This window comes from Mus caroli, unplaced genomic scaffold, assembly GCF_978045245.1.
Source record: "Mus caroli unplaced genomic scaffold, Mus_caroli_1 scaffold_2, whole genome shotgun sequence".
In the NCBI taxonomy this organism is placed as follows: domain Eukaryota; kingdom Metazoa; phylum Chordata; class Mammalia; order Rodentia; family Muridae; genus Mus; species Mus caroli.
The window spans coordinates 117,970,636-117,993,814 of NW_028227257.1; the positions used below are offsets into that span (position 1 = coordinate 117,970,636).

The following is a 23,179-nucleotide window of genomic DNA, read 5'->3' on the forward strand; positions in this document are numbered from 1 at the left end:
CATTTGGTTGGTTGGTTGGTTGCTTGCTTGCTTGCTTGGTTATTGCTGTTGTTTTGTTTAGTTTGGTTTTTGTTTATTTTTTGTTTTTTGTTGTTGGTTTTTTGTTTTGTTTTTGTTTTGTTTTGGGGTTTTAAGTTTGGGGGTTTTTGTTGTTGTTGTTGTTGGTGGTGGTGGTGGTGGTGGTTGTGGTTTTTTGTGACCAACCAGACTTAGTATAAGACTAAGCACAACGCTCTGGGCATCTTATTGAATCCATTTGGTTACAGGAAGAGAGGATCAGAGGCTATTTGCTAATAGTTAGCAAGTCATGTGTTTTAGTTGATTGGTTTAATTTTGGTATTTCAAGACAGGGTTTCTCTGTGTAGCCCTGACTATCCTGGAACTCACTTTGTACATCAGGCTGGTCTCAAACTCCTGACGATCTGTTTGCCTCTGTCTCCTGAGTGCTGGGATTAAAGTTTGTGGGTCACCACCACCTGGCAGAAAGTAAGATTTGCGTATACACCTCTGCACCAAGTTCTTAACTTCAGCCAAATAACATTATAATCTGAAAACTCCATCCAATTATAACATGTTGTAAATCAAACAGAATTGCACTTTACTGTGAATTACAAGGAAGAAGAATATCTTGAAATAAAATATAGTCTTACACACTTTCTTATTTCACATCTCTTATGAAAAAAATAACCAAATGTACAAGATTTGTTGTAGAAAATACACAAAAACTGAGCAATATTCTTGACTTTTCAGATTTTAGAGAGAAAGCACGAACACTTTAAAATGCTACCTGGAAGAAGAACCAATGTGCTAGATTGATACAATTTGATCTATATCTTTATATCATCTCTATATCTCTATATCAATCTCTATATCTCTATATCTCTATATCATCCCTATATCTCTATATCTCTATATTATTTTGATATTTCTATATCTATCTATCTATCTATATATCATCTCTAATCTCTATATCTAGCCAGATAATTCTATTTAAGTGAACCTAGAGATGTGGGTCAGACTGCCTGGATTCTAAAAACAACTTTGCCACCCTATATGACTTTGAATAAATTATTTGACTAACCCCAGAATCCATGTTATGCATTTTTAAGAAAAAAATGTCATTTAACCAATTGATTATGATTATTAAACAATATAATTTATAACTAAATTTTTATTGGATCAAATCTTGAGCTCTATTTTAATATTTTCTAGTTTTCCAATTCCTTACTTATTTAATTTACATGTGAAAATTAAGGGGGCATCACACAGGGCTGGTTTAGTGTTTAAAAGTATTTGCTACTCTTGCAGAGGAGCTGGACTTGGTTCCTAGCTTCCACATCCATCTAGGTTACACAAATGGATGCAATCGAGTTTCAGGGGTCCAATGTCCTCTTCTTGCTCCTGTATGCATATGATACACAGACAGACCAACACCACACACATATATGCTTATAAATATAAATAAATATACATATCTTTAGCTAGGCAGTGGTGGTGCATGCCTTTAATCCTAGCGCTTGGGAGTCAAAGGCAGGTGGATTTCTGAGTTTGAGGCCAGTGTGGTCTACAAAGTGAGTTCCAGGACAGCCAGGGCTATACAGAGAAACCCTGTCTTGAAAAACACCAAAAAAAATTATAGATAGATAGATAGATAGATAGATAGATAGATAGATAGATAGATAGTAGATCTTTAAAGACTGTCACGAAAGATTATAACAAAAATGAAAACCAGGATGTTTTACTTGGAGGATAGAAAAGTATATCACTGAGAAGGTAACTTCTATTTAGCACCATCATTTCACAGGAACATCCAACAATGAGTTGTTGTTGAGTACAAGATGGTTAGGTTCCCAGAGTTCCTTGCCCTATCATGTCACATCAGCTTGTCATGACTTCACATGGCAATAAGCTAAGAATATATGCAAATGTCCTCCAGACAACCTAAAATCTTGATGAAGTGCATGGAAATAGTACCTCATTCATCACAGTGGAAGAATAGAAGATTAGATGTGATTATCAAATATCCATTTTAGTTATTTATGAAAATGGATTCTGGGTAGTACTAAAAATAGAAACAGGTTGTATCCTGGAAGTCAAAGTTCTGAAGAACTGACTGAACAATATCTACTATGTGCAAAATAATTTGAGGGTGATTTTTGTAAAACCATGTTTTCTTCTTAAATATTAGGCTTTCAAGTGACAAGTCATTAAAGATATTTTTGAGATTTTGACTTTATAATGATTCTCCCTGACAGTGAATTCAAATGCCCTTCATTTTATAATCTCACTTCTTCCAACTTTTAATTATCTCTTGTCTATGCCCAACCAATTATATTTTCAAATGATTTTAGCATCTCCAAATATCCATGTTTTCAAAAATGTATAAAGTAATCCACATTCAAGTCATGAATAATTATCTTTATAATGAGGAGCTAAATATGCATATCTATTGACAAAGGAAATGGATGACATAAAGCTCTCATCAAAATGACATACATTTAACATAACTCATCATTATAATTAACCAATGAAGAATTTAAAAACATGATTCATGCAAAGATCATTCCCCAATAAGAGTCTAAGTGCAATACTATATAATAGTAATGAGCTCTAATATGGAAGTACAATTCTAGATATAGACATAGTGACTGAAGTTTGAACTACAGGACTCTAACAGTTTAGTTTCATTATTAATAGTCAATTTCACTCCCTTGTATTCTGGTACTTGTCATTCTAAACAAGGACTCATTTAAGCAAAACTTAAAAGAGAAAAAAAAAATTAAGATGACTTTGGCCTTCCTAATGCTGAGGTCAAATGTAGACTCTGGTGAAACTGTGAACCCTGAAAATGAAGGTTTACCCACTGCTCACCCATTTGCAGAAGTGTGTCTTGCAACTATAGCAACATTTTCCAAGGCAACCAAGTGCAGATACTGTCTGAGCTATTTTTAGAAGGTGTCTACAAGGATGCTCATTTGATTAGGACGACTAACCAGGGTTTGCCTCTTTGAACTCTTTATTTTTTATTCCACCATTAAGCCAAGTTAATCACATATCTCTAAATTTCAATTAAAATTAAATTATAGTCAAGGAAACCTCAATCTCACAGTACACGTTTTATTCATTTCTGCTAAGAAAATCTTTTTTTTTTCCTTAAGGGTCAAAGAAAAATGCTATCCTCCATAATTTATCACATGTGATTCACCAGTGGTGTTTAAAAATCAGTGTGTTACATGATTGTAAAATGAAGGCGCTGCTAAGCAGAGGCACAAATTCAATGAGGTTTCCAGCACAAAGCTCATGAGAATGTAACATAGCTTTCAATGCTATTAGTTCTCATTCTCTCTAAAGAAGTGTTTCTATATGAAATGGATATTAGAAAACAAGCTGGGACTATCCCTGGCATCACTAGGCTCTTTGTACATGTTCTGCATGCTGATTTAACATCATCAACACAGAGTAGAAAGTCTAGTTTGATAAGACACTATGTTGTAGCTTTGCATTGTAAATTGGTCCAAATGTCTGTAAATAACAAATCACACGTATCTGAAAATCTACAATTTCGCTTTTGTATTCACATTTCTCCCTGTCCGATAAAATGTAAAAATCAGCCATAAGCTGTCACCGTAGAAAAAACACCAAAGACCAAGATCCTGCAGGCTAAAGATGCCATGATCAGGAGCCTTCTATGGATGTCACAGGGAAGTCTCTGAGGTCTGTTAGCCATTTCTACAAAACGAGGAAAGTGGCCTCGGTTTTCTCAGGCTGTCTCTGGTTATGTTTGTTTCTTCCTTATAGCCTCCCTGTTGAGATAGAAATAAAAAGCTCATCACTAGATTCAATGATTTAATAAATCACTAGATTTATGTATTCAATGATAAAAGAAAGGGAAAGAAAACCCATGGAAAATAACAGATTTTTTTTCCTCATCTGCTTAGAAAAGGGGTGTACAGCGCACTCCCCCCCACCCCCCCCCCCCCCGCGTGCTTTTAGAAAAGACATGGAAAGGAAGTCCCACTGCTAGGTTCCCTATTTCGAGAATCATAGCTAATCCTGCCCAAATTTAGTTACTTGCCATGCAGGCTTTTTTAAATCGCTGAGGCTGTAAATTCCCTAACTTTATGTAATAACTTTCTTTGCCGTTTAATCATAGCTACCTGTCAAGACTCTCTTTCAAAAATGTCTATCAAAACCCAATCACATTCTGTAACTGAAAACCACTCCCATGGAAAAGCAGAGATCCATTTGGGGCATCTCGTTCCTGCCCCCAGCCCTCCCAGGAAGAATTAGCTCTCTTTAATCTCTGAGAAAACCTCCCAGATCCAGGTGACTTTCTTCATCCATTTTGTAGACATGGATTTAGAGAACGAAATGTACTGACAAAAAATGAGGAAGAAAGTAGTATACGTTCACCTCCAAATACCAATAGCATGAAAATGGAGAGTTTTAGGAGAAACGATTCAAAAGTAAATCATTATATAAGAAACGATCACAATCCCTCTCTATTACATTTTTCAAATTCACACAGAGCCTGGGTCTTCAGTTCCTCCATGCTTAGCCGAGTCTAAAACTGAACACCTGACACACCAGACATGTGGAATCAAACACATAAGCAGGCTATCTTAAAGTATATTGACATAAATATATTAATAATAAGAGACTCACAGGAAGAAAACTCCAAAAAGCAATGTGACTATGTTCATATAGTGCAAGAGGACCTCTAAGAAACTTGGAAGCCCAGAATAGCAGCAGACCTTGAAGGCTTCTCATCTCTGAGAGAAGGTGGCTCCTTGGCTCAACACCAGGCTGTGTTGGCCTAAGAAAACATCCCGAAGACTCACATTTCCCTCTAAACCTTTACACTGAGCAAAAATATGTGAAAATTAACTTATGGGTAGGGGTCTTAACAGTCTTACTTTTAGGTAGAGTGTTGTAAACAAAACTTGCTCTTTTCTCACAAAAAAGTGTAAAATTACAGTTATCTGGGTCAATTTGAGTTTATTCATCATGTCTTCTCAGCATTAACAAAAAAAAATGAAAAATGTCAAAGTCAAGTATAATGACAGGTGATAAAATTTGAATCTTATGAAAATAGGTGGAGATAAGACTGGCTCTTAAGTCAAAGATTCTGGTACTGATTGGAAATGGAGATTGTCATATCTTTGAAATCCTTTGGTTCTCTGTCATGGATTATGCCTGGAGATTCTTCCAGTCTGCCTTGCAAGTGTCTTTGTATTACTAAGGAGCTTCTAAAAAATCTGACATGTCGTATTCTTTCTCACAGATATCACTGATACACACAGCTGGGAAAGAGAGCCTGCCAGGGCTCAACCTGAAGAATGTAGTCCTTCAGGACTTCAGAGAGCTGCCTGGGGCGTCTCTGAGACTGAAAGCGACCTCACCTATGGGGAAGTGGAGCAAAGGTTAGATTTACTTCAAGAGCAACTTAACAGGTAAATCAGTGGTCAAAGAAAAAGAGGAATTTATTTATTTAGTCAAGGAAGACTAAATTCAGGATCCTTTTGCCATCAAGAACCTACATTTACATACCATTCCATTTGTATGTCATCTGAATTGGTTACCTTAAAAGCTCCTTCATGGCCTCAAAATAATTTACATTTCACTTTTTAACTGACAACTGCCTCCTTTTAATCCCTGTATACTATTCACTTCTTTTTCCTGAGTTAATCCTGTGCTGTGACATAAAAAAGACTGATTTCTCATCAACTATTCAAAAATGTTAATATTTTTAAAACTTCACAAGTAAAATGAAAACCTCGCTTTTCCTCTTTTCTTTTATCTAGACAATATACTAAGAGGAACAGTTTTGGTCTGGGGAAAGATACATACATTCAACTTCATATGGGTTCAACATATAATCCTAGGTTGTGGGCATGCCATATCCAGACCATTCTATAAGCAAATCATGTATCTTATATGAACAAAATTCACATATTTTGAATATAGATGAGTAGTTTGGAAACAGTATAGACACACACACACACACACACACACATATTTAGGTAATAGCACTGTCTATGAAAGTTTGAATGGAAATGTGATGTAACAAGAAAGGTGGGCAGTTATGAAAGACATCTCTTTCATAAGACCTTACTCTCCTGGCAGCCCTGGACCGATAATGTATCCCCAAGTTAAGCCAACTTCTAATTACACTTGATGTATTCTAATTTCAGCGCCTCATATGCTTTGTCTATAAAAGCCTGGTGAATCCTGTGACTATTGAGGCTAGCTGATGAGCCATGGCTATAGCATGGTATTCTAGGCCAGCAGATGCCACTTATATGTAAGTTGAGTTTTTGTCTACAGGTCTTCTGGTTCTTGAGTCCACACTACTGACAGAGAAGAATGGTGTATGAGGAGAATGGGGAAGAGAGGAGAAAGTTGTCTAACAAGGGTTCAGGTAGCATGCCTTTTGATCAACTTGCAGGAAATGTATTTAAGATACCTTACTTTATGGTATAACTGAAAGTCAACACTGCATAAAACAAATTTCCAAACACACTCAGGGCAGCCATCAGGTTTTATATTTTCTAACAGGTTTTTTTTTTTTTTGAGGCACAGTCTCCCTACATAACCTTGGCTTGTCTATGCTCTGTAGTGCAATCAGACTCAGATCTCAGAGATTTGCTTGTCTCTTCTAGATGTTTTTGACCAATTTAAATTTAAAGAGCCAATACAGGCTTGAATTAAGTGTTGTTTCTTTCCCCCGACCAAAACTGTCAGTAGTGTGGACACAAGAACCAGAAGACCTATAGACAAAAACTCAACTTAAATATAAGTGGCATCTGCTGGCCTAGAATACCATGCTATAGCCATGGCTCTACAGTTAGCCTCAACAGTCACAGGATTCACCAGGCTTTTATAGACAAAGCATATGAGGCACTGAAATTAGAATACATCAAGTGTAATTAGAAGTTGGCTTAACTTGGGGCTGAATTATTGACCCATGGCTGCCAGGAGAGTAAGGTCTTATGAAAGAGATGTCTTTCATAACTACCCACCTTTCTTGTTACATCACATTTCCATTCAAGCTTTCATAAACAGCGCTATTACCTAAATATGTGTGTGTGTGTGTCTATACTATCTCCAAATTACTCATCCATATTCAAAATATCTAAATTTTGTCCATATAACACGAATGATTTGCTTATAGAATGGTATGGATATGGTATGCCCACCACCTAGGATTATATGTTGAATCTATATAATGTTGATTGTATGTATGACTGCCCAGCAAATGATATTGTTTCAGAAACTATGACATTTGAGCTGGAGGAAGGATATCACTGCAGGCAGCTATGAAATGTATAGCCCAACACAATTCCTGACCTGTCTCTGCTTCCTGGTCTACCCAGATATAAGAAAGCAGCTTCGTGCTCCTGCTGTCACAGATGAGAGCCTTTCTTACTTCAATGCCTTCTGGGGTGGTATGAATAGGAATGGCCCACATAGGCTCATGTGTTTAAATACCTGGCCCATGGGGAGTAGTACCATTAGGGTGTGTGGCCTTGTTGGAGTAGGTGTGACCTTGTTGAAGGAAGTGTGTCACTGTGGGGGTGGGCTTTGAGGTCTTAAATGCTCAAGCTACACTCTGTGTAGCACACAGTCGGCTACTCTGCCTGTGGATCAAGGCAATTCCTTCTCCAGTGCCATGTCTGCCTGCAGGCTACCATATTTCCTGCATGATGATAATGGACTAACCCTCTGAACTGTAAGCCAGCTCCAGTTAAATAATTTCCTTTTTAAGAATTTCTGTGGTCAAAGTGTCTCATCACAGCAATAAAATCCCAACTCTGACACCTTCCTTTCCATGATAGACTGTACCCTCAAACTCTGAGCCTATAAACCTCCAGTTTTTCAAGGTGCTTTTTGTCAAATATTAGATCACAGCCATGGGAAAGTAGCTAATATGATTTACTTATTTTCTGCACTTAATTCTACTTGTTCAGATTATGCTGGTAATGGCAATAGATGTTGCTCTTCTTGGGAAAGAGAGAAAGTAAATGATGGAGACAGCAGTGATTTGATTAGCAAAATACCAACACAGTATACAGAATTTCTTAGCTTAGGTCAATGATCCTTAACCTGTGGCTCGCAACCCCATAGAGGTAGCATATCAGATATTCTGCATATCATAAGTTTACATTCTATTTTATAATAGCAAAATTACAGTTATAAAGAACAACAAAACAATTTTATGGTTGAGGATCACTACAACATGAGACACTTTATTAAAGGGTTACACCATCAGAAATGTTGAGAATCACTGGTAAATCTTAACTATGTTCACTAAACTATTTATAGGCTAACTGGATGAAGTCATTTAAACATTCCTAGAATCATGTTTTTCATACCTATCAACCACATTGTTTCTCTTTTACAGTCATATCCTAATATCCACAAAAGATTGGTTCCAGGATATCACTTAGGGACCAAAACCTATGTATGCTCAACTTTTTATATAAAATAACACCATTTGCATGTAACTTACACAGAATCCTCCTGCATAATTTAAATCAGGTCTACATTACCATAAGTCATAATAAAATGTAATCGCTATGTCTGGAATTGTTACTCTGCATTGCTTAATGAATAGTAACAAGAAAACATTTCTACACAACTAGTACAAGTATACATTCTTCAAGATTCACAACTTCAAAGTAAAGTCCATTTGAACATAGAGACCACACATGCTGTATAAAAATAGAATGTGTGTGTGCAGTTAGATCATGCTTAATCATTTTACTTTATCTGTTTTACTGGCATTCTCCTGCTTCACATAAATGCCTAGGTTTGCACCAGTCTTTATGACTAAAAACAAAATTATTGTGTCCAGTTTTTGTTGTCTAGACATTGATACCAAAAATGTTTAAAAGATGTATAAAATTGTTTTTCAAAAATTTGTTTTCTATGTGTCCTAGAACTGAAAGTAGAAACCTTTAAATATATATGACAAGAACACATTTGATTTTAACCACCTATTAGTAATAATAGTGATTGTTTTCTTATATTAGCATATGTTACATATTTTTCCTCAGATAAAAATAGGACTAAATATCTTTTGACATGCTCCCAGCATCTGCAAGTGCTTTCTAAGCATGTTTTGGCTTGTTACCACAATTAGCAGTTCTTCTTGACTAATTTTTCAATTATCTCTGGTATCTTCACTAATGTTTTATATCATAACATTGCTTAGCCAATTTTAAAGTTCAAAACATGATGTTTTTATTCAACTCCACCTTCAACAGCTTCTCTTCTCCAATTTGTTCTACAAAGTAAAACATATAGGAAATAAAACTGAAAAGCCTAGTATAGACTCTACTCTCTTCTGAGAGTACAGTGTACCCTGGTTTACATTTATTCAAATCCCGATCTGTGAATTCTTATACTGTTGTCCATTTCAAATATAAATATAAAATCTAATCAAAACAAATACAACTAAGATACCTTTTTTCAGCATTAATGACCAATTAATCTGCATGTGAGCTTAAAGGTTTATATAAGTGTGCTTATTTATTTATATGGTGTGCCCATATATATACATAGTTGGAGAAATTATAAAGGCTTGATCCCACAACAGAGCTTCTTAAGCTTTGACATGCACTCATTTCACTGGGTAAGTTGTAGAAGCGCAAATTATAAGACAATAGGTCTGGAGTTTGCAGAGTCCACACTTAAACAGGCTGCCAGCAATATTCAATGCTGCTAGACCAAGGACCACAGATAAGATGACCTAAGAGATGTAAAAGTTGTTGTCCATGGCCTTTCCTTGCCGAACACACAAAGCAATGTGTCTGCCTGCGACTGTCGTGACATTGAATGCTGATGCATTCACTGTCACAATTTATTATCCGTGTCCTTCACTTTCTTATTTTAGTGTTTGTGTGGTGTGCACATGTGTACATATTCAGGTTATGCTTATATATATATATGTGTGCATGTGTAGAGGTCAAAGTTGACACTGGATGTCCATCTTGATTATTTTCTAACATGTATTCACTTGAAGTGTCTCAGCTGAACTCGAAGCTTGTCAGTTGGCTACCATAGCAATCCAGATTTCTCTCATGATTTCTCCTCACTGCCTCCTGAATGCTGGGATTAAAGATGGTAGTCATAACTGCCCAGCTTTTCATGTGGGTTCTGGGAATCCAAACTATGATCCTATACATGTCCTGCCAAAAATGAGATCACATTCAATTATTATTCATCATGGTGTTTTCATCTCTCCTTCCTACCTTATGTCATGTCTGATTAATAACAGATCTTTGAGTAAAACTATTCTTTTTCTACAACTTTATTAATCAGGAAAAACCCATAAAACTAGATTATTTGGTATTTTAAAAATAATGGAAAAATGGAACTTCTGTTTACCTCCCTGTAATTCTAAGTACTTTAGTCTTAAAAGACTCTATTCTATCTCAGCAAATAGTCATGACCATAGCATGAAACTAAATATTATTCATTGTAAAGACACTTACTACCATACCCTCCTTTGCTGATATGCCCTACCCAAATATCAATCACCTAATTAATTTTTTAAAATCTTGAAATTTTTAAATATGTATGTATATGTGTGTGTGTGTATACTGTACTTAGGAATTTAGGAATATATGTATATGCATAATATAATATACATATCTGTGTGTAACAACTATTAATGTAAAAAGAGATCATGAATTTGAAAGTAAGAAGGGGTATATGGAAAAGTTTGGACGGAGGAGGAAGGGCAAAGCAAAATGATGTCATTATATTATAATCACAAAATATAAAAGAAATAATTTTGAAAAGTGTTAAAAATAATATATGAAAGGAAACTGTGATAGTCAACTGCATCAAGCTTCATAAAAGTCACTACAAGGTCCAGGGTTCACAGGACACTGTGGTCAAGTTAGGGAACTAGACTGATTTTTCCAGCCTGTGACAAGTAGTGCTAGAGGAGCAGTTTCAAAGGAGGGAAGTTTTGCATTGGCTTCCAGTTTCAGATGTTATCTTCTGTGGTTTGGTGCGCTCTGATGAGGGAAAATATGATGTCAGGAGAACATGGTAGGCACAGTTGCTTGTCTGAAGGCATCCAGGGAACACAGAGAATACCAGAATGGTGCCTGAGACACCATAGAGTACCCAAGGATACACCCTCCTGGATGCACTTCCTCTAACTTGGCCTCAACTATGAAGGTTTCCATTGCTTCCAAGTAGGCCCATCAAATCACAAACCTACCAGTGGATTAACATAGTGGTTAAGTCACTCTTCAATGATTGGATTAACCTGCCTAGAATTGATCCTTTAACACTGAAGCCTTCTGGAGATACAATTTATATCTAAACCCTAAAAGAAAACAAATGTGGTAAATTCCTGACATACTATGTTGGAACTGAAGAGCAAAGAGAGGTGAGACTGCTATAGAAAGACTTGAAAGTGTTTGATTAGAAACCTGTTCAGATGAGCTGATCTGTAGATATTTCTGTGCCCATAAACCTAGCTCTTAGTCTTATTTTTTCCTTAGGAAAAATTTTCTTGCAACAAACAGCTCAGCCAAGCTGATAGAGACAGTCCATGCTCTTATCTAAGTAGAATTAACATAAATGGTCTCCAGGTTCACTCTGCATCAGCCATTTTCCCTGACAATGATGGTCTCACATGAGTGAGTCCCTGTCACAGTAGCAGACCACAGTTATCAGGCATATGGCTGCTGAAGACCTACCTTCCTGTGAATGTGTCTGCCATAGACATTTTAAAAACAGAATCTATTAAAAGGATATCTTTTTTTTCTCTCAGAGACTGCTGTTGTTTAACAAAAGCTTTTCAGGACTCAGAAATATCATCATATTGAATCCAACTTGTCAATGAAGCATTTATTCCAGAATCCACAGCTAAGTCGTTTTGCATTCACGGTGTATCTTGGCAACAGTAGCAAAGAACTTGCTGTAATCCATCCACTATTTAGATGTTGCCATTGACAGGATAAATTTGTACAAATGCTATGAAGAGGTTTGAATTTACTATTTCAGGACTAGGGGGGAAGAGAAATAGTTATGGGTTGCTCACCAAAGACGAGCATTTACACACAGTGCATAGCCAATTGAAAGACTTTATTCTAGCCTGCTGGGACCACACCCAAGTATTTGGAGGACCTAGGTGTGACCCCCCTAGTCAGGTGTCTTGCTCAGCAGCCACAGGGAGCTTTGCAAAAACAAGCAGTTTAATAGAAGCAAGACAAGTTAGCTAGTATATTCTGACCTTTCATTCCTAAAGTAGAGTTGGGTAGATTTCCATGGAATTTTCCATCAAAGAGATCAAATTCTAGTTCAAACGGAAATGACCTCAGCAAGAATACTAGATGGAAGAACCTTTGCCCTGCCTTGTCCCATCACAAAATGATTCTGAATGAGTTAAAGAAGAGAAGAATTTTTGGTGTAGATAATTCTGTAATTACGTAGGACATTTTGGTATCAACCAGCTGATACCTGCATTTTTTTCCATCTTCAGTGTGCAGCAGTGACATTTATATGACACAACCAGATATTTATATTTTATAGCACTATATTAATTTAGCACTGGGTAACAAATATAGATCATTTACATAATTATTATATAATTTACATGCATAGTTACAAAAATATCTTTTATACAGTAAACACCTGAACAATAAAGTGTTTTTCTGCAAGTAGAAAACTCATTTTTCTTTTTTTTTTTTAATTGGATATTTTATTTATTTACATTTCAAGTGTTTCCTTCTTTCCATTAGTATGAGGAATACCAGTGCACTCTCCAGTTATATTTATCAATGAAAGAAAAATCTATAAGAATATACTATAATTGGAAAAGAACGATTCTTATTGTTAATGTTAATATTAAAAGGCAATAAGAACCTTGTGTCTGGCACACCTGTAAACCCATTAGTTCCAAACACTTGAAGAGAAGTAAGTATAGGCTAGACAGGCCTCCCTGCACAGAAAGATATTATCTCAAAAATTAAAGTGAAAAATCATATACAGCTTCTATAATGTTTTCCAGATTTTTATTCTTTTAAAAATCAAAGCTAATTTCCACAAGTATGTGTATTTAATTAAGAAGATAGTTCTAAATTTTACTATTCTCTCTCTCTTGATTCTGTGCTCAATCACAAGCACAAATAAGATAATTCAAGGAACTTTCTAAAATTGCACATAGTTCAAATCTTGTTCTTACACCCACAAAACCCCTTATCTTAAGCTGTCCACACAGGGCAATCAAGCTGTATGTGAAGATTTCAGCACCAGATGCATGTGAGGAGGCTCAGGAAAGTAACTGCTGACATGAATGCTCTATGGTATCTTGTATTTTATTTCATTTTTTGAAACACAAAACAGCCAGAAGCATCTGGAAGAGTCCAGAGCAGATTATTGGATGGGGGAATGGGGGGAAGAGCAGGAGACAGTACACGGAAAGCATGGTGAGAATACTAGAAGAGCAGAGAATATAGGAACAAAGTGAGAATACCAGGAGGCTGAAGAAGGAAACACTGTTGGGTTAGAGGCAAGATGAGAATCTGGAGGGAGGGATGCCCAGGAGCTGGAGAGAGTTTAGGGTAGAGATGGAGCTGAGATAGGCCAGAAGGCTAGCAGACACTTTGAGATATACACCAAGTGAGAAGAGACTGAGGGAGCCTGGAGACCACCTTGGTAAGTTGGTAAGTTCCAGAGGTATCTGTTAATTATCTCTATGTCCCTTTTGATGGAGGTAAGGGAAATGACTCCTTCTTGCCAGTGGGAACTGGTTTCACAAGAATGCAGACTTTTCTCTAACTGCCAGAAATCCCCCTATGTCCAGTTTGAGCTCATTTCTGGATTACTTGGACAGCCTTGGAGTTGGGAGATTTGGAGTTTCCTTTGGACCTGGCACAAACCATGCATTTTGTCATTTTCTCTAGAATTTTATTTAAAGGTACCATGACCACAGCAATCTGAGGAGGAAAAGGTTTATTAGACCTAAACTTCCATATCACAGTAGTCATCAAGGGAAGTCAGGACAGGAACTCACACAGGGCAGGAACCTGGAGGCAGGAGCTGATACAGAGGCCATGGAGGGGTGCTGCTTACTGCCTTGCTCCTGGTGGCTTGCTCCATTTGCTTACTCATAGAACCCAGGACCACCAACCAAGACACCACCCACAATGGACTGGGTCCTCCTACACTGATCACTAATTAAGAAAATACCCTACAGTCACTCATATGGAGGTGTCTTTCCAATTGCAGTTCCTATCTTTCACATTAGCTCTAGTTTGTGTGTAAAAATGACACAATACTAGCCAGTACATAGTGAAAATACAAAGTTTTGCAAGATGTTTTCCTGAGATGTTGTAATCATAAAGAAGCATGTTATCAAATTCATCTTTGACTGAGGGGGAAATCAAATGATTGCTGATCACAATATTCCAAATGTGCTTTATATGTCAAAATCAATAAAGTTTTGTAAAGATAAAGCTTATTGTATGAACTCTCTTTTTCTGTTAGTATACCCATAAGAAATCAATGGTCTGTATCAGAGTAATTGACTCTATGGAAAGGGTCAAGTGGGAGAGAGTCTCTGTCCTCCCCCTCCTGTTTAAAGCAGCTCCTTGTAATTCTGTTTGTTGGCACTGCTGATATGGTCTCAGATGTTTTTGCAGGTTAGGACTATTTAAAACTATCTCTCCCTTTTCTATATCTTTCAGACTTGAATCCCAAATGACAACGGACATCCAGGCCATCTTGCAGCTCCTGCAGAAACAAACCACGGTAGTCCCTCCAGCCTACAGCATGGTGACTGCAGGAGCAGAGTACCAGAGGCCCATCCTCCGTCTGTTGAGAACCAGTCACCCCAGAGCATCCATTAAGACTGACCGGAGTTTCAGCCCCTCCTCACAGGTGAGTGTAGACATTGCAAAACTGACCGTGACTCTTTGAGCATATCTCCAGAGATCACCTGAGTAAGACTCACTTATGGAAAGCATGGATTTCTGTTCCCATCTGTTTATGCTCAAGGGTTTCTGTAAACTGGGCCTGTGTTTTGCAGTATGCGCCCTTAAAAGTTGCAAACGGCAGACATTTTTTTTTAAATTTATATTATTTGTTTGCATTTCAAATGCTGTTCCCCTTCCTGGTTTCCCCTCCACAAGCCTCCTTTCCCTCTCTTGCTCCCCTATGCCTCTAAGATAGTGCTCCCCCTCCCACCTGCCCATCCATGCCTGCCTCGCCCCTTTAGCATCTCCCTGATGTCAGATAATGCAATCCTCCACTTCATATATGGGGATGGGGGGGGGGATGGAAGAACCCACATGTACTATTTGGTTGGCAATTTAGTCCCTGGGAACTCTGAGGGGTCTGAATAGTTGATAGTGTTGTTCTTCCTATGGGGCTGCAATCCCCTTCAACTCATTCAATCCTTCCCCTAACTCTTCCATTGGGGTCTCTGAGCTCAGACAATGCTTGACTGTGAGTATCTGCATCTCTCTTGGAGCCTCTCAGGGACAACCAAACCAAGCTCCTATTTGCAAGCACTTCTTGGCATCAGAAATAGTGTCAGGGTTTGGTATCTTCAGATGGGATGGATCCCAAAGCTGGGCAGTCTCTGGATGGTCTTTCTCTCAGTCTCTGCATCATGTTTGCCCCTGTGGTTTCTTTAGACAGGAACAATTCTGGGTTAAATTGGTCAGGGAAGAAATAAAGAAAGAAATCAAAGACTTTCTAGAACTTAATGAAAATGAAGGCACAGCATACCCAAACTTATGAGACAAAATGAAAGCAGTGCAAAGAGGATAACTCATAGCTCTGAGTGCCTCCAAAAAGAAACTGAAGAGAGCATACACTAGCAGCTTGACAGCATCTGAAGGCTCTAGAACTAAAAGAAGCAAACTCACCCAAGAAGGGTAGACAGCAGCAAATAATCAAACTCAGAGCTGAAATCAACCAACTAGAAACAAAGAGAACTACACAAAGAATCAATAAAACTAAGAGCTAGATCTTTGAGAAAATCAACAAAATAGAGAAACTCTTAGCCAAACTAATTAAAGGACACAGAGATAGTATCCAAATTAACAAAATCAGAAATGAAAAGGGAGACATAACAGAAACTGAGAAATTATTTTTTTAAAAAAAATCCTCAGATCCTACTACAAAAGCCTATACTCAACAAAATTGGAAAATTTAGATGAAATGAACAATTTTATAGACAGATACTACACACCAAGGTTAACTCAGGATCAGATAAACTATCTAAACAGTCCCATAACCCCTAAGGAAATAGAAGCAGTCATTAAAATTCTCCCAACCAAAAGAAACCCAGGGCCAGATGGTTTTAGTGCAGAATTCTCTCAGACCATCAGAGAAAACCCAATGCCAATACTTCTCAAACTATTCTACAAAATAGAAACAGAAGGAACAATACCCAATTCATTTTATAAAGTCACTGTTACGCTGATACCTGAACCACATAAAGACTCAACAAAGAAAGAGAACTTCAGACCAACTTCCTTATGAATTTTGATGCAAAAATACTCAATAATATTCTTACAAACCGAATCCATGAACACATGAAAATGATCATTAACCATGATCAAGTAGGCTTCATCCCAGGGATGCAGGGATGGTTCAATATATGGAAATCTATCAATGTAATCCACAATATAAGCAAACTCACCTCAAAGAAAAAATCACATGATCATCTCATTAGATTGTAAAATAACCTTTGAAAAAATACAAAACCCCTTCATGTTAAAAGTCTTGTAAAGATCAACTATTCAAGGCACATACCTAAACGTAATTAAAAACATATATACAGCAAACCAACAGCCAACATCAAATTAAATGGAGAGAAACTTGAAGCAATCCCACTAAAATCAGGGACAAGACAAGGATGCCCACTCTTTCCCTATTTATTCAATATAGTACTCAAAGTTCTACCCAGAGCAATTAAACAACAAAAGGAGGTCAACTGGATACAAATTGGAAAGGAAGAAATCAAGGTATCACTATTCGCAAATAGCAGACTTAAAGAAAAATTTAAACAGTAACATTTATGTGTACATGCTTGTGTGTGTGTGTGTGTGTGTGTGTGTGTGTGTGTGTGTGTGTGCGTGTGTGTGTGTAAATGAATGGAATAATTAATTTTTAAAAAGCAAATAAATAAAAATCAAAAGAATCAGCTTCTAAACGCGGACACCGTTGCATACACTAGCAAGATTTTGCTGAAAGGACGCTAATATAGCTGTCTCTTGTGAGACTATGCAGGGGCCTAGCAAACACAGGAGTGGATGCTCACAGTCAGCTATTGGATGTATCACAGGGCTCCCAATGGAGAAGCTAGAGAAAGTACCCAAGGAGCTAAAGGGATCTGCAACCCTATAGTTGGAACAACATGATGAACTAACCAGTACCCCGGAGCTCTTGTCTCTAGCTGCATATGTATCGAAAGAAGGCCTAGTCGGCCATCAATGGAAAGAGAGGCCCATTGGACTTGCAAACTTTATATGCCCCAATATAGGGGAATGCCAGGGCCAAAAGAATGGGAATGGGTGGGTAGGGAAGTGGGGGGCGCTATGGAGGACTTTTGGGGATAGCATTGGAAATGTAATTGAGGAAAATATGTAAAAAAAAATATTAAAAACTAAAAAAAAAAAAAAGAATTTGTAGACAATTTTGTGACCATTTCTGTGTGGAAATTAAATGTAAAATACTCTAGAAAGTGAAACAACGTGCCAACAGAAGTTAGCATGTCAGAAGAAAAATAATGACAATCTTTCTAAGATATAAAAGTTAATTTATCTGTGACAGGTTTTGATGGATGGGAAAGACATGCAACTATATTTTTTTATTCTTTGTTTGTAGTTGGTTCAGACTGTAATTTCTGATAGGAATGGTGATTTTATTTCATTTAATCCAGTCTTTTTTTTTTTATTAAAACCACACAACTCAAAGTTGAATACTTAGAAAACGAAACAAAACACAACTGAACTGAACTTTAAAATCTGGCTTTAGAGTGAAAGTTAAGTCCTTCGTCTGAGATAACAGAGCCCTTAATCTCTAGACCATTTTAGGAGAGAGATGTTGGCTAATACCCTTAGTCACATACAATAACTGGGTAGAGAATACACATCTGGGTCAGTTATGTGAACATAATTTTAGTTCACTTTTGGAGTGAATTGTAAAAGTGCATTTTCTTATCTTTCTACCAGTGTCCTGAATTTCTCGACCTTGAAAAATCCAAACTCAAATCCAAAGAATCACTGTCAAGCGGAAGGCGCCTGAACACAGCTTCAGAAGACAACTTGACTTCACTTTTAAAACAAGACAGTGATGTGTCATCAGAGCTTGACCCTCGGCAAAGAAAAACTTACCTTCATCCCATCCGGCATCCCTCTCTGCCAGATTCCTCCCTAAGCACTGTAGGGATCTTGGGTCTCCATAGGCATGTTTCTGATCCTGGTCTTCCAGGAAAGTAATCCTTTTGTACTATCTCCTCCACATCCGATGTAAGTGCTTTTAATGGCTGTTTTCCTTTTTGTATTTAAATCCTCTCTACTTGACTCAGGGGCTCACAAGGTACCATTATATGCAAAAGTACTGTATATTTTTCCTAAATTGAAGCTTGTAAGGTAACGTTGAGCAGTTAGGATGTAAATATACATAAGAGCTTTTTGGTTCCAAAATGTTAAAACTGCCAGCATCTCGAGGCACCTTGTTTTTTGAATTTTATTTTTTCAAATCATGTGCATGTTAGGGAACTCCAGTTTCTCTTGCATGGAGACTCCTACTGACCGCTTTTACTGATCCAGTGCTTCATTATGAAAATGCCTTCCAAGCAAATAACCAACCAAGGAATACAAGAGTTCATGAGTACAACTCAGATGATCCTCAACTTACGGAAGGTCAGGCGGATAAAGAGAAGTTAGTCGCTTTGGAGAGCAGACATCCTTCTGTATTGACATGTTTAGTGTTACATTCATTTCCTTTGATAATAAACAACGATGCAAGGTTTGAGTTATACACAGCAGTCAGAAAGGGAGCAAAACCCCCAAATACCAAAAGCTATAGTTCTCCCTCCATAGCTTTACAGGGACAGGTATATGAAAGGCAGATGGCGGTGGGTTTAGTAAACTTCAGGTCCCATGGACGACAACCCATGTGAGGTTTCCACAGGAACCCAGACCCTGGTTTCATGTCCCTAGAAGACCTTCATCAAGAGTTACTCATTTTGGTGAGATGACAGCACAAAGCTGTCCCAAGCTTCCGAAGGTCAGGAAGCCATGGGAAGCAGTTGCCTGCAGTCCCTGGCCCAGTGAGCAGCCTGACAGGAAGGAAGATCTTGTGGGAATTCTGGCCCTGCTTTCAGACAGACTGAGGAGGTCCAGTGCTTCCCCAAGCTTGTCTTCAGCTACACCATCATGAATAGAGGAGAACGTTAGTGAGAGAATAACACGGTCTCTCTAGTAAATTCTGCAGTAACTACCTAAAATATTTACAGTAATACATTTTTCTGAGGGCTTAAAAGAAAAATTATTTCGTGTGTTGGGCATGGTCCTTAACATGCCACTTACACAAAAGGACATTCATAATTTCTTCAGATTTCTATATGTGATAACAATCTTGTATTTGGTCAAATAGTAGAGTCTCATTTTTTTTTAAATATGAAACTTCAGAGTCAACAAAACTCTGTAATTAAGAATGGGTTGATTCCTTGCTTGATTATGACAGCGGTGACAAATGCTGTTCACTGACCCATCTAAAAAAGATTCTTGTTAATTAAAAATTAAGAGAAAATCTGTTATATATAATTTAGGCTGATTTCTACATTGTTTCCAAATCACAGGAAACAAAGTAGAAGCATATATTCTAACATTTTAGAAGGTTAGGTACTGGAGATGGATATGTCATTTGGACCTTAAAATCAACAGAGAAAAAAATGTAATTTACAATTCTGATTGGTCAGACTCTAGCCAAATATCATTTTGAACTCAATTATAATTTTAAAATTTTCAGACACTGACCTATTTTCTTTTCTTCTGAACAAACACTAAGAAATCTTTTAAAGGTTTCTTGGTTTTTCTACTAATTCTTCTGCTCCCACGGACCTTTAGACAGTATTTTATCTGTACATTATTAAATGGATTTTCCTTCACTTGGTCAATGAACACTTTGACACTCACCTGTCAATCCACTTCAAAGGCAAGCAGTTTATTAAATATGCATAATACTGTATTTAAAATGTGGTTATAGATTGACCTTCTATTGTCCCATACATATTTTTAAGCAGGCACAGAATTTGCTAGTCTGACCTGGGTGAGAAAGAATCTACACATAGGGAATGTTCTTATTCTCACTTAATTTAAGGAAAGTAATCGTTTACATACTTATGGCAAAAGACCAGTCAAGTCAACAAAACTATAGGAAATTAAAACGGGCTTCGCAGGTTGTTTGATGTGGTGTGGATACAAATGTAGACTAAAGGCCACTTTCAATCATTCGTTCAACAGACATTTGAATGAGACGCCACACACAAAGGAGCGGGTCCTATAAGTAGCGAACAACTTAGATGTGGATTTAGGGGTTGTATTTTCATATAAGGGCACATGTGTGCAGCTGCAACAAGTTTCCTAAAGACTATTTTGCCTAAGTTCTGTGTATTCAGAATAAATTCACGAGAACTTGCTCATTTGTAAGGAGAGGGGATTTGGCAGGTGAGAAACAGAGGTCTAATTGTTTGATTAGTGAATACTTCCACTGCAATGTTGGGTATGATGTGCATACAATTCAGCCTGTTGAAAGCCTCGGTTTATACTTCTTTGTAGAAACTGGGCACACAGGGACGGGAAGATGATGGGTGGTATACAAGAGTCTACCTGGTTTAAATTCTAGCACAACACAAATCCATTCCCTTCTTAATTCTTAGACATGTAGTACATTTTTTGCTGTTTAAATTGTAAGTCTCAGGGGGGCTGTGTAGGAATATAAACAGATCCTTTTTGTTTTTCTATAGAACATTAGTTTTAACAGTGCCCCAAGCAACATAAAGATATACATAGTCATAAGTGTCAGATGATAGACAGTTTAACTGACTTATGGGTAATAAAAGCAATTAACTTGATTACAAAATACACCCTAAAAATAGCTTTAAAATGGCATTACCCTGCCTATCATCTATAGCAAAAGTAATCTGTCACCTCTACCTTGGAGTTTTGCCCAAGGCCAGGTCTAACTTTGCACCAGGCAAACCTCAGCATAGAGATTGCTTTCCTTAGAGGGAATTAAAAGTATTCATGTAATGCCCTTTGCTTTTAACCCAAAATTAGTGTCTGGTCCCATGTACTTTAAAAAAATGCTATCTTAAAGTTTATTTGGATGAGATGTTCGCCTGCTGCTATTAACTGCAGGACAGAGAATTGTCTCTAAGACTCATCATCTTATCCCAGAGGGGAGTCCCATACTTTAATTAGCTGATGAGAAAAACAGGAATAAAAATATAGAAGTGATTTCTTTAATATAATAGTCACTAATTCTGCAAACAGGGGAATGCAGGAGGCCAATTTGAGGCAGTGTAAATTTCAAGTTTATTATAATGGCCTGGCCGTGAGATTAAAGTTTTATATTCTTGTCGTCAGGGAAGAGGCCATACTGACATTGGGAATCAGGTGTAATATGTGCATTTCAGAGCTCAAAGACTGTGTGGGCTTGAACTTATACAATGGCTCCTAAACACCTAGGAGAAAGCATTTGTAGCCAAATGTCATTTTCAGATCCTACCTTACACATCATAAATAAGGATAAAATGTATCACCTCTTTAGTCCATACAAAAAAGTAATTAATACTAAGTAAGAATATTTTATAGTTGGAAAAAAGCAATTAATTAAATTAGTCAGTTGTGAGAAATGAACTATAGCCAGGCAGTGGTGGCACATACCTTTAATCCCAGCACTTGGGAGGCAGAGGCAGGTGGATTTCTGAGTTCAAGGCTAGCCTGGTTTACACAGTGAGTTCCAGGACAGCCAGGGCTATACAGAGAAACTCTGTCGAAAGAAAGAAAGAAAGAAAGAAAGAAAGAAAGAAAGAAAAGAAAAGAAAGGAAAGGAAAGGAAAGGAAAGGAAAGGAAAGGAAAGGAAAGGAAAGGAAAGGAAAGGAAAGGAAAGGAAAGGAAAGGAAAGGAAAGGAAAGGAAAGGAAAGGAAAGGAAAGGAAAGGAAAGGAAAGGAAAGGAAAGGAAAGGAAAGGAAAGGAAGAAAGAAAGAAAGAAAGAAAGAAAGAAAGAAAGAAAGAAAGAAAGAAAGAAAGAAAGAAAGAGAAAGGAAGGAAGGAAGGAAGGAAGAAAGAAAGAAAGAAAGAAAGAAAGAAAGAAAGAAAGAAAGAAAGAAAGAAAGAAAGAAAGAAAGAAAGGAAAAGAAAGGAAGGAAGGAAGGAAGAGAAAAAAGAAAGAAAAGGAAATGAACTGTAACTCTGGCTATAATTTAATATAAGGGACTCTATATTGTTTATTCACTGGTGAAGCAAATCTAAAAATCATGGTCTTGACATGCTAATGGCTTTTTATTTAATGTTAGAAACTTTTAGGTCAGAAAATTCAATTGTTATTTCATTTGTGGTTACATTTTTTTTGCAGTAACATAAATATTCCAATATTCCTGCTCATTCAGGTTGCTGTGAAGTGCCCTCAAACTGTGGTTCTGAAGCTCATATCACCCAAGGACTTAGAAACAAATGGTTCTGGGTCTCAGTCCAGAGCTACTAAATCAGAAATGTGAAGGCTGGGCCCCAGTACTGATCCTTCAATGAGCAATCCTTCACAGGGTCTGTACGCACACTAAAACACTGAGGTCCACAATATACACCCTGTAGTGAGGTCAACTCAGATCCCAACAGTAACTATTTTATTCACATGCTATATGACCCTGAGGGAATTACCCACGTTGAGTTTTTCCCCGACCCTGTAAAAATGAGATTATAGTCCACACCTCACTAAAATTTGAAAAGAAACAAAATCAAGTATAGAAAAGGGCCTGGCACAAAGTAGATGCTTTAAAAATAAATTCTAAAATCCATCCCTACACCCTGAACATGACATTAAAAACAATTAGGAAGACAAATAATTTTCTTTTGCATAAGAGTTAAGTAACTATGTCGTCATTTCCACGACTAAAGCTTTTGACTCAG

At 37.2% G+C, this 23,179-nt stretch overlaps 1 protein-coding gene across 3 annotated transcripts in view; it reads left to right on the forward strand.

Moving 5' to 3' along the window:
• The window catches only part of Kcnh7 (potassium voltage-gated channel subfamily H member 7), a 464,734-nt gene extending 442,718 nt beyond the window's left edge, over window positions 1–22,016 (forward strand). For all 3 annotated transcript variants that reach the window (XM_021154157.3, XM_085834833.1, XM_085834834.1), the window contains exons 14-16: window positions 5,285–5,453; window positions 14,715–14,907; window positions 18,213–22,016. In XM_021154157.3, coding sequence (XP_021009816.1) covers window positions 5,285–5,453; window positions 14,715–14,907; window positions 18,213–18,479 — 629 coding nt within the window. In that variant the 3' untranslated portion in view covers window positions 18,480–22,016. The remainder of the gene's footprint in view (window positions 1–5,284; window positions 5,454–14,714; window positions 14,908–18,212) is intronic.
• The last annotated feature ends 1,163 nt before the right edge of the window (window positions 22,017–23,179 follow it).